At 31.2% G+C, this 12,036-nt stretch overlaps 1 protein-coding gene across 2 annotated transcripts in view; it reads right to left on the bottom strand.

The window, feature by feature from the left end:
* Positions 1 to 11,813, bottom strand: part of LOC118203550 (uncharacterized) — a 390,320-nt gene extending 378,507 nt beyond the window's left edge. For both annotated transcript variants that reach the window (XM_085808993.1, XM_085808994.1), the window contains exon 1: positions 11,676 to 11,813. In XM_085808993.1, coding sequence (XP_085665119.1) covers positions 11,676 to 11,718 — 43 coding nt within the window. In that variant the 5' untranslated portion in view covers positions 11,719 to 11,813. The remainder of the gene's footprint in view (positions 1 to 11,675) is intronic.
* Between the last annotated feature and the right edge of the window lie 223 nt (positions 11,814 to 12,036).

The raw sequence follows: 12,036 nt of genomic DNA, 5'->3' as shown, positions 1-12,036 counted from the left end.
CTAGTTTGTTGTTTGACTTCTGAAATAGTATTTATTCGGCGTGTTATTGTGTCTTAACTACCAATTAAGCTAGCTGCTTACCTTAACTAAGAAGTCAGTGTCAATAAGCAGTGTAGAATGATCATATGCTATGGGAATATCCAACTATAATCTCAATCATTTTAATTAAAACTGAATTACAAAATATATTACAATGAAACATACATGTTGCCTTTTAATTAAAAATATCTTGTTTGCTTTGTCGTAGTTAATTCAATCAAAGAATTTTCATTACTTACGATGCATCAGAAAGCCATTTCATTATTTGTTTGAAGACATGTTGCAGATAAATTTTAAACGAAAGAAACTGAAGCGTAAATACATATTTCCACACGCTATATTCTACTTCACAGTTCTAAATATGTAAATACATGTTTAAATGCCTACATATTTATGCTGTAAATATATGGGTGTTTGAAAATATTAGCTTTGTTACATTATATTATATATTAGAAAGCACTTTACACTTAAATGTGCTAAAGAGTTATTTGAAGTGTAAATTTAGATTTGATTTAATTTATTAAATTTACTTTGTTCTTAAATTTAACCCTTAGTTGTTTAGCTGTTTTTGATAAAATCATCTAAAATTTTTATAATCCCGAGTTTTTCAGTCGCTTACTTTTGTGGTGTTACTGACACGAACATTAAATTACAAACAGTATATTGCATTATTATAACACTGATTAAAATCTTCAAACCTGAAAAGTAGAATTTTGCTTAAGAAAAGAAAATTGCACTCTTTAAACTTTATGAATATTTATGAAATGAAAACATTCTTTGCCGTAGCGCAATTAAAAGTATTCTGCATACTGAAATAATGTACTGAACGTTTGAGATGCAGTCAGATTCTGCAATGGTAAATATTTTCTGACTGTTACAAAAATATTTGGATTCTATTAACAATGTCTAAAGCTATTTCAGGCCGATAACTCTTTGTAGACGGCCGACTTGTACTCGCGTTCGGTGCAAATACATGTATTCGTGTTTTCAAGAAAAAATGTTTGCGGACGGAGTCTATTCTTCGTAGCTACTGATGTAATCTAGCTTTTGTTTTTTTGACCTCCAAAAGATGATTTTTTTTACTTTCATAACCTGCATCATTTTAAACAGTCATGTAGTTTTTGTTTAATCCCAATTTTAGAAAGTTGATAGCGTTTATCAGTATTCCTGTTCTTTCAATGAAAGCCACTCAGTATCCTTGTGGCTTAATCAGCATCTTGGTTTGTTCAATTCAATACGATCCTAACATAAAATTGTGACCATCACACATAACATGAAAACTGTGTATGTTGTGCACCTCATTACATGCGAACGTTACTGATACAACACCGACACCTTTCTACATGTAAGCGCTTATTTTCTTTTTTATATTACTCAGCATAAGATATATCAGATATTAGACATCATAACATCTTTTAAACATCTTATCAGATAAAGACAGTAGCGATGGAGAAAAATGTGATTATCTGTTTTGTCGAAGGCAGAGAAAATATGGATCTGAATAGTAGTGATTTTGAAAAAGTTTTACATAATGATAATATTACTAGCAATAGTAAAAAGATAATCACTTCTTAGATGTTGATTAACTTACTAAATGTAGAAAACCATAAAATGCAACACTATAAAAGTGATAAAAGTATCATTGTAAAGAAATTATCATAATATTAAATCAAGTGACGAGAATTTCTGAAAAAAAAATAAAGTCTCTTTTGAAATCATTTGATAGCAGCGTGATTAATGAAATAGGAAAACTATTCATTTATTATATAAGCAATTTTAATAAACTATTTATATCGAAAATCGTTTTTTGATCTTTTGTAACATTCACCTATTTAATAACTTATCTACAGAAAAAACAGATAATGACAGTCAGTTAAATTTATAAATAAACCATAAAACTAAATAAAAATATCTCAAATTAAGAAGAATTAGAAGAAATGGGATGAAAATATACTTCATAATTGGGGGCTCATTATGTGGTTAAATAATAAGGAGTATTCGTAACAAGCGTGTGTCTCGAAAGATTAAAGCATAGATGCTTCTAAAAGGAAAGAAAAAACAGGTAGGACAAATGCTTGAGTTTCGTCCATTGCTTATAAACTTTTATGTTCTTCTGTGCTCCCTAGTCTTCGAAAACATAATCTTAGCTTATAATATGATATGTTAGGCTTCGAAGAACCGTCGGATAGATGGGAAGTCTAAAAGAATTCATGCCCTCCCACGAGAAGAAATTTGGGATCTTTAAAATTTAGTAGCGGAAATAAAAAAAAATTCAGATTTTCTTTAATATTAAAGTAATTAAGCCTTTAAAAAGAATTATTTAGCATTTCAAAACCCTGACTCTCGACGATTTTTGATAAATTTAGGCTTAGCGACGAAATTTTTCCGCCCTTTATGGTGAAACTATTGGCGGCAGTCTCCATCCGCAACGTTACATCGCCGAAACTCTTTGGTCAATGGCAAAGTGTTAGGCTTTTCATTGGGTTGAAAAGAAATCTTGATATGCTCAACAAAATATTGTTGACAGGAATCTAAATGAAATATGTATGAGACAATTTGGTAACTCTTCAGCAAGAGCAATCCAAAGAATAATATTACACGGCAGGAAACTCCATAGTTTTGGAGGAAAAAATCATAGAGGAGAAACAACTGAAAATAAATATTTTAATAATCCTGTCCAAAGCAGCAGCTGAATTTGCAACCGTAGCTGTAAGCATAGACTTATAAGATTTCCCAACCATCAAGGAAAACCTTTTAGCATTTATATTTCCCTTAAATGTAATTTTTTTAAATTTCTCAAAATAATTTGCTACCAAAATTTTAACTCTAATGTAACATGGAAGCATAAAATTGCGGGTAAATACAATAGAGAGGATAAATCATTGCATGATTTGTATGCATTTCATTTTAATTATTAGCGCTCCTCAGTAATTTTTAACCAATAAGTTGCTCCTTTCTTCCTCCCTTTTCAGAAATAAACTTTATAATTTAAAATATTTGCCGTAATATTGATAAAATAAGGGATGCTAAAAATAAACGTCTGAATTATAACTTTCTATTTTTTGGTTGACAAAGCATTTTCTGCTCGAATTGCTATTTTTTCTGTTCTTGGTCACCCATTTATTTTAGTTCTTTAAAGCAACTTCATTCAATTTTTCGTCTCGGAAATAAGACATATATCATTGTTTAGAAGATTTAAGGTGGTTGGTTTTGCTTCGCGTTTCGGCTGGATCAAAGCTGAGATAACCTACATCAGAAATTTCATTACTGTAGAAGCATAATAGTTTCCTTATGTGATTTGTTACTGGAGTTAAAATATTATTAGGAAGAGTGATGGACTAAACCAAAAGTTTTTTAGAAGTTTGAAATGCAAGAGAGTAGTTGAATGATAACTTCCAAGATAGAATTTAGTGATGCAGCATTTCAGCAATCAACGCTCATATGAATTAACATTCATTCTTATCTGTGAGCTGCAGTCATCTCAAATTAATGCATTAATCGACATATTTTACGTGTTCTATTCCGAAAAGATATTTCAGTCGCAAACGATCATATTTTACTCTAGATTCTGAAGCAAAACATGTAACTTCTCATAATTCTTCCTTGACTATCAGAACTCGAGAGAAATCTTCCCCTATACGGATTTGACCTTGATTTCGGACAGCGCGCTTCACACTAATTCTCAGAATTTCAATTAGCCATCTAAAATATGTACAAAGCATCTCCTCCCAAACGTAGAATTGTCTCTATGCTTATGTTTTTTTTTGTTTGTTTTTTTGTCTATTCTTTGTAGTAAATATATAGTTCTCTCTTGATTAAAGAATAATCTGAACTTCTACGGCTGGTTATTTTAGTGTGTCAAATAAGAGCTTCAGGCTATTTTACAAATAGTATTTACATAATTTTAGGGCGGTTTTGATGAAAAATAGAAAAAACTAAGCATACCAAATGAGTTACTTGGCACCAACTTACCATTTCTAATTTATTGTTTCCTATAATTAAAATCGCCTACTTTCGAAATAGTAGAAAAAAATTTTCACGACTTTTTATCAAAACGCTTTGACAAAATGCCGTGAAAAGTTTTTTTATGATAATTTAAGATTGCAAGGAAGTTTTAAATTTTAACAAGAAAGAACGAAAACAATTAGAAACAGTCAGTTGAAAGTGTTGTGAAGTAAATTTGTAAGATACGAAATAAATTTAATGAAAGTATGCTTAATCACACATACAGATGCTAAAACAACAACAAAAAATAAATTAAATAAATAAATCCAAATTAACACAAAAAATAAAAGACGGTGAAGAGATAAAGAAAATCACGAGTTTTGGCTTGCTATATAGGAAGTTATTAACATCAATAGACTAATTTAAGAGCATGGTAACTGTAGAAATCAAAGCAAATAAGAAAGGAATTAAACTCCTTGAATGAAAATACCAAGTTATACGTAGAAATATGAAATTAGATAAACTAATGATGTTTCGAGAACTTATTCCTACATAAGTCAATTATTTTACTATTTATTTATATTATGATACACTATAAAAAGATAAAAATCAACTATAGCTTTATTCTGATGGATTATATATATTTGAGGAAAAGATGACATTTAACACACTGGGTAACTTCTCAGACTTAAATAATGATATAGTATTTTTGGAAGTAGTGTAGAATTTGTTTGTGCCTCCCTGGACGGTTACAGTGATTAGCGGAGCCTGACTGCTAACCCGACTTATAAGATGGAGGCTCCACTCAAGCAAAAAGGTTCTGTTTACGTGTTGTCTTTGGCCCAATTTAAGAAGGTATAACATTGGTTACTGCTTGTGGGACACCCCTAGCCAAAGATGTCGATGATAGAGCTAAATAGCAGATGTGTTTGACCATTTCCGATAGATACATAAAAAGCAAGAATCCGACTAAAGGGGATGGGACATTAAAAGATAGGTGTTTCATTCGAATGAGACAATGCACGAGAGGCTTGTCAAAATACTTTAAAACGACAGTTTAACATTTTAATTAAAACTAAGGTGTATGCATTGCAAAATAAGCAAAACTTATTATTGAATGTTCTAAAGAAAATTTTCAGAATTCACACTAATATAGGAGAAAAGGGCTTTGATTTTTTAAAAATAAATAGATACTCAAATTATTTAAATATTTTCAAGATTTCCAATATCAGCATTGCATACTTTTACTAAAGGACTGTTATTAAGACATTTGAATTTTACACTTTAAAAGTCTTACTAATTTTCACTATTTAATTATGAGAGATATCAAAATTATAAACAACTTTTTATCGTGCATGTATTTGGAGGTTTTTTGAGACTTCAGAATTCTATCACATGAATTGTTAAATTTTCTTCTTACGAAAATTGAGAAAAATTGGCAATGATTAAAATATAAATTATGAAATGGAATATCGAATGCATCCCTGACTGTCAATAATTGTGAAGGAACTCAATATAGTTTAGTGACAAAAACTTGGATTTCTGCATTGAGGATAAATTGTATCACCGATTCTTTAAGAGGCGCGTGTGTTTGTAAGTGCCTATAACTGTTTAATTCAAAGTATTACCTTCATTATAGAGTTTTTATAAATATGTAACATTAAGGTTACGTAAATATATCTGATTTCACTTTTCCTATCAATACAAAAATGAGTTTAAAAGATGTATTGGGATATAATATTATGGAATAGAACTTCGCTTCTTGGATAATAATTTTATGGTAAGCAACTTTCCGTTAGAACTTTGTTGCTACTCTAGATAGTACTTATTAAAAAATTTTTAGTCTTCACGAAAGATATTTTAATTGGCCAGGAAATGTGCTAAAATAAAGTTTCCTTCAATATCATATTTAGTGTGCCGCATATATTGATAGCTTTTCTTGACTGAACTTTACTTTTTAAATTTTGACAACCATTCTATAGTGCATTTTCCTTTCATTCAAAATGCTTTCTCCCTTCCAAATGTCTCCACCCTTCCAATTATTAGCCACAGTAATGCGAAATTACACTATATTTGCAAGGAAATGATTTCGGTGATAATGGTAGAATTTGATGAACACTTTGGGGCGTCATTATATGTCTGAACCACAAGCGGCCAAACGGTAAAAGCCACTGAACACTGATTCCCGTGAATGTGCTGACTGTATGGGAGATTTCGTAGTTTTCCCCATGTGTAACGTGGATACGAGCCAGTTTTCCTTAAAAAATCTTCCACGGGCATCTCTACCTGTCCGCGTAGTGCTTGATGGCGAAGCGCGTATTAAATAAATAAATAAAATTATATGTCTGAATATACATATTTCCACAATGCGAAGGTTAACTGTATAATTACCCCGAAAGAACCGTATAACGCTATTAGGATGAAGTTTTAGAGTTGTCATAGATTAGATTTTACATTACCATCATTTGACAAGCCTTTGCTGCGATGTATTCTTTGAAATAGTTTCACGTTATTTAAAAAATGTAATTTCTATGGTTTTAGCTCTCAAGATGTTACTTTTTAAAAGTATCTTACCCCAAAATCGCAGATATTCTTAATAACTAGCAAGTGAATTATAGTGGTCTGTTTAGGTATGTTTAGTGGGTGTTTCAGTACGTATGTGTATTGGTAATAAATGTTAAGCTTTAGTTCAAAACTACGTTGACTTTACTAAATGAATGATATATTTAAGATGTAACAATTTAAAGTCAACCAACTCTTAAAATCTTTGACCTTCTGATTTGGCAACAGTTGCATTTTCATTTTTATTGCTTGAAACTATAAAAATCATGATTTAGAAAAAGCAGTATAATATTTACTACAAAACTAGCTAATACACAGAGTTCGTATCAGAAAGTAACTCCTTTCGAAAATTGCATTCGTAAACTTTGACAAACGATAGCAATTTAATACATAGGATTTTCCAAGTATTAAGAAATTAATGGGTGAATAACCAGTGGCTGAAAAGGCTACTAAATACCGGAGTTGGACTCGTATTCGAATTTCGGCGAACGGCTTGGCTGCTTGGACGTTTTCGTAGTTTCCCGTTGCGTATAAATTGGGTACTAGCCAGTTTTCTTTAAACTATATCTCACGAAGGCATCCCTCGTCTTAGAAGATATTCCTCGTGTGGTTTTCCTTATTTGATCAAATATACAAATATTTTGTATCATTCAATAATTATAAATAGTTAATTAACATTCATCAACGTTTTCGTAACTGCATACATTTTTTTCTTTATTATTTCACTACTACACTGCTTTCTTATAGAATAATTCTTCCTCTCTTTCCTTTCAGAGCAACTATATGGATGTAGATCGCGATATATTACAATACAACTAACTGTAGATGGGTCTCGTTGTTAAAAGTATGGAAAACCCTTTTATAATATATCACTGCGGTATATATGTGTTCTGTAATCTATCCCTTCGTATACATTTTACCTTTGTATATAACACTCAGTATACCTAATTTTAGTAGGATTTTTAGGTAACTATTATTACTATTATTTGTATTAGTACAAGATCATAAGGAATTTCTCACTGAATAACTCCTGATGATAAAGTATTATAATAATTACTCTATGAGTACATGAATTCCACGTCGCATTCTGGTTTATAAAAGTGCTTGGATTCTGCACATTACACTTCACGTTATTGCACAATACACATCACGTCATTGCACAAATTACTAGTTTTTCAAAAATTTTTGTATTTAATTGCAGTTTTTAGGGTTTTGTAATAACGTTGACTGAGATAGTATGCCTCACATGTTAGCTTCAATGTAAATGCGGCATTATTGTAAGAATGAATTTGCAATTTGCATGCAAATAAGGAATGTTCTATTCTAACCGTAACTGTATCAACTGCATTGCTCGCATTCATGCTGAATTGTATATATTGCACCAGTGCTGTAGACAATTGGTACTTCGGTAAGCTGAAATACTCTATTTTAGTTATCGAAATAGATCGCATCATCTATCATCACATCCTCGACTCTTGTTCGGTAGGTGGTACTACAGTCCTTCCGCTGACAGGATATTAGACTCTACATGTTAAAATTATATGAAAGGCCTCTACTTGGCATAATAAAGCTAACTTAAAAGATTTCTGGCACCCTGTTCTGAGTTACTATCCGTACCAGCGTTAGATTAGAGAGGGAACTCGCGTTGGGCGGGAGAACTTAAAAGTTTGATTTCTCCTAAATTAAAAAAATCCCAGTAATAGCTATAAAATACAGCGATTTCTCTACATTTTTTTAAGTAAGTGTTACTTTATTATAAAGAAACAAGTGTCATTAACCTGACTGGTTAGCAAGTAATGCGCGATTTTATTTATATTGTATTTATCTACAACAGCAGTTGTGATTTAAATGCTTTATAGTTTGCCTCTTTAAAATATTTATCTATCATTACTTAATGTTTAATATAGATTTGGATAGTTATATAAATCGGTAACTTATCAAGAGATAGCTGATATTAGCTAGAGTTTTAAATAATTCTGCTGATTTAAAAATCTGACGTGTTATTCTGCTTAAAATGTTGTTTCAGTCCTAAACAGTCGCTAAAAGCAGTTTTCTAAATTCTTAAACACGTCTTTGTAAATTACTTAGTACGTGATTCTTTTTAATGGATCATTCATTCCCTTCATTCGACTAATTTCTTAAATGGTTCTTGTTTATTTAATTTCACGTATCTTAATAGTGATGATGCCCCTGTGCTGAAATTATGGAAATATATCAAGTTGCATTAGGAAATATACCAAGGTTCTACAAGATGTATCAGAATATGGTAGACTAGAGATGTTAGGAAAATCCATCAAGGCAACGTAAACGCATTATGTACTGATAATGACAGGTAAAAATATATTTAAATCAAAACAGATTTGACCAATTAATTGCTAAACAATCAATTTTGTAAATTTCAGCCTTCATTTATGGCTTGTTTAATACCGAATGCCGGTGAACTCCTTTGAATAAAATTTGTGGTATTAAATATGTACTATTTAGTTCGCGACTCGTTCAAGAATGATTATGTTTATATTATTAATTATTATTTTTCTTGTGAATAAAATCAATTTGAGGCTATTTGTAACGTGTTATGTGCTGAGTTATTAACATCTCTTCTGAACTCAGCGAGTTCTCGTTTAACTCTCAGTGTAAAATTAGCAATTCCGGGTTTTTTTTTTTTTTTTTTTTTTTTTTTTTTTTTTTTTTTAAGTTTTCATTTATTTCTATTCGTAATCTTGCTTTAATCAGTTCACGATATTTTACTTAAAGGTCATAAATTAAGAAACTGGTGGAAACATTAAACATATTAGTGTATCTAAATAAGATGTTTTAATGTGTTTAGTACGTTATGTACTCTATAATTGCTTCAATATTCATGCTACAATACGAATATATTTGAGAGCTGTTTTACAGTTTCGTAAATTACTTTAAAAGTGTTTGGCAGTGATCAGACCGAACTTTCCAGCTCGTTGATTTAAGTATCACAATACCATTTAAATGTGGGCAATTAAACATACTTAAAAGAAAGTAGTTCGTCAGAGGGTATATAAAATAATTATCGCTAAAGTTTCAGTAATAGTACTTACTAAACCGAAATTAAGTTTCCAAAGTGCTTTTAAGAAATTTTCAAGCGTTTCATATTTTAATGATTTACAGATAACTGAGTCTGTTCCGGAGGAAAAAAAAGATGGAAAAGTTTAAATAGTCTTTACAAACAAAAAGTTTTGCGTGACTCTTTCAATTAGAGTTTCTACTTTCCGATAATTATTCGTAATACTAATTTTATTCTCTGAAGCTGTAATAGCATAACGTTTGTAAGTCTACTTTTCCTGACGATTCAAAAGCACGGAAAAGTGTAATCTAAAAGAACTTTGGTCTGACTAATCTGCGAAATTCTTTGATTAGGAGAGCTTAGTCCAATCCTACGGTTTAATCATTGCTAGACAGGCGTACTAATTCTGTTTCTTTCTTCTGTTCCTCGTTGAAGAAAGCACCATGTAAAGAAAGTAGTGAGTATGTGTGTAAATATCTACTAGAACATGAAAATGAATCTTCTTCTTTATTCACATCCGAAAAAAAATGCTAATGCGTACTAAATTTAATTCCTATAAGTTCCTTTTTCTATAAGAATTTTGTAAGAAAAGTACTGGAATGTTATTTAACTATTGTTTCTTTTAGAATTTATTCTGTTTATGCAAATACGTTTAATAATGATGACATTCTACAGTCATATAAGGTTTTGCGACGAATAACCACATTACAATAAGCAATCACTTTTCTGAGCTCTCAGTAAGATGTCTTCAAGATAGTGATAAGATTCTAGTAAAAGCTTATTAAATTGCATTTTTATAAAAAATTTCTATTGAGAAAAATTTTCTGAATCCTGAAATAAACTGGATCGCATAATCAAATTTTGTCAGCAGATCAAAAAATCATAAAGTAAAATTGTTGCGAAACTCAGTTCTTTCTAATAATTTGGCTTATTATTTTTGGAGGTCACTGGAAAATTAGCTTTCTACTTTTTTTGATTTATTTACTCCCCGTAAACAAAAATTTAAAGTAAGGTTTTGGTTAGGTTTATTTAATTATGGCAAAGCACACTAGGGCTATCTGCCTAAGGGGAGGGATGCCTTCGTGGAGGACTTTCTAAGGGAAACTGGCTCGTATACACATTACACATGGAGGAAAACCACGAAAACACCCATGCAACCAGCCCGTTCACGGGATTCGAGCCTCGGGCCGAACTACCAGTGTTCAGCAACTTTACCGCTCGGCCGCTGGTGGGCCAAATTTAAAGTAAGAAAGTGAATTAAATATCCTCAAATGCTATTAAGGTATAACTGATGTGCTTCGTTACAAAGACTAAAATTATCATCAATCATAATAATAAAATATGCGAAGCCATAAGGAAGGCATAACTATTATGCGTATATTATTTTAATCCTTTATGTATGTAAAATTTATATTTGTATTCAGATTTTTCTCACGCTGTGAATTGAAACGAATCCATTAAAGAGACTACAGAGATAAATCTTCGGCCAAATTTAGAAAGCTGAGGAATATGTATGTCATTCATAAGAACACATTCAATTTCATGTTAATTTTTTTAAAATTTTCTTCTCAGTATTTTATGTCTTTAAACATTTTCTAAAATGAACAGTATAGCTAAAAAGAGTTAGCTTATGTCCCCTTAATATGCTTATATATCGTTGCATCACTTATTACGCAGTGTGCTAAATTGACCCCAAAGAAAATTTGTATTAAAAGTATTAATCATATATTACTATTCCGACGCTTTAAAATACTTGAAGTATGCAGTTTTTATCAACCTCAACTGATACCGTGCAAATGAAGTTGAAAATGTCGTTAATTCGCCAACCTCATGCAACATTGAAATATTTCGCAATAGTTAGTTCAATCTAATATCATTCGCGTTTAAATTTTAAAAGCTAGAACTTTTCCCTTTATAAATGTTTCCATAGTGTATCAGTATATTGTATTAAATGCTATGAAATTTATTTCGTTCTTTCAGTGCGAAAACTTATTTTTTACTGAAGACATAAATTGAAATTCCTAAAAATCGGTTAGTTTTTCATCTGAAACACAGTTATTGAACTTTGAGATCATTGAAATAGTCAACTTACCCAAAGTCACCGCGGTTAATAATACTATGGATATGTGCAACATAGCGAGCAATGTGAAAGATGCTGGTTTTCCTCTTCAAGCAAAGCGCGTGTTTTACTGAAGCAGAAATTTCGCATCGGTGGATGGTCTACCTCCTTTCCCCAATCTCCCCTACGAGTCTCTCGATTTTTCCCTACGATCCCGATCGCGATAGTCAGCGCACCATTGCGGTCACAGGCCGAACTACGAGATCGATGTTCCTTACCTGAGCGAAACGTGCTCCGTAAGCGACTCCGTAGAAATTTAGATAAAAGGAACGAAAAGTCTTTGTATTATTTGAGCGCAATGGGGGGAAAAAGTAAATAAGCGAAAGTTAGGGAT

Source organism: Stegodyphus dumicola, chromosome X2 (genome assembly GCF_044657685.1).
Source record: "Stegodyphus dumicola isolate Sdum_Otavi_A_Nest chromosome X2, ASM4465768v1".
NCBI lineage: Eukaryota > Metazoa > Arthropoda > Arachnida > Araneae > Eresidae > Stegodyphus > Stegodyphus dumicola.
This window is presented reverse-complemented; position numbering and strand designations above follow the sequence as displayed.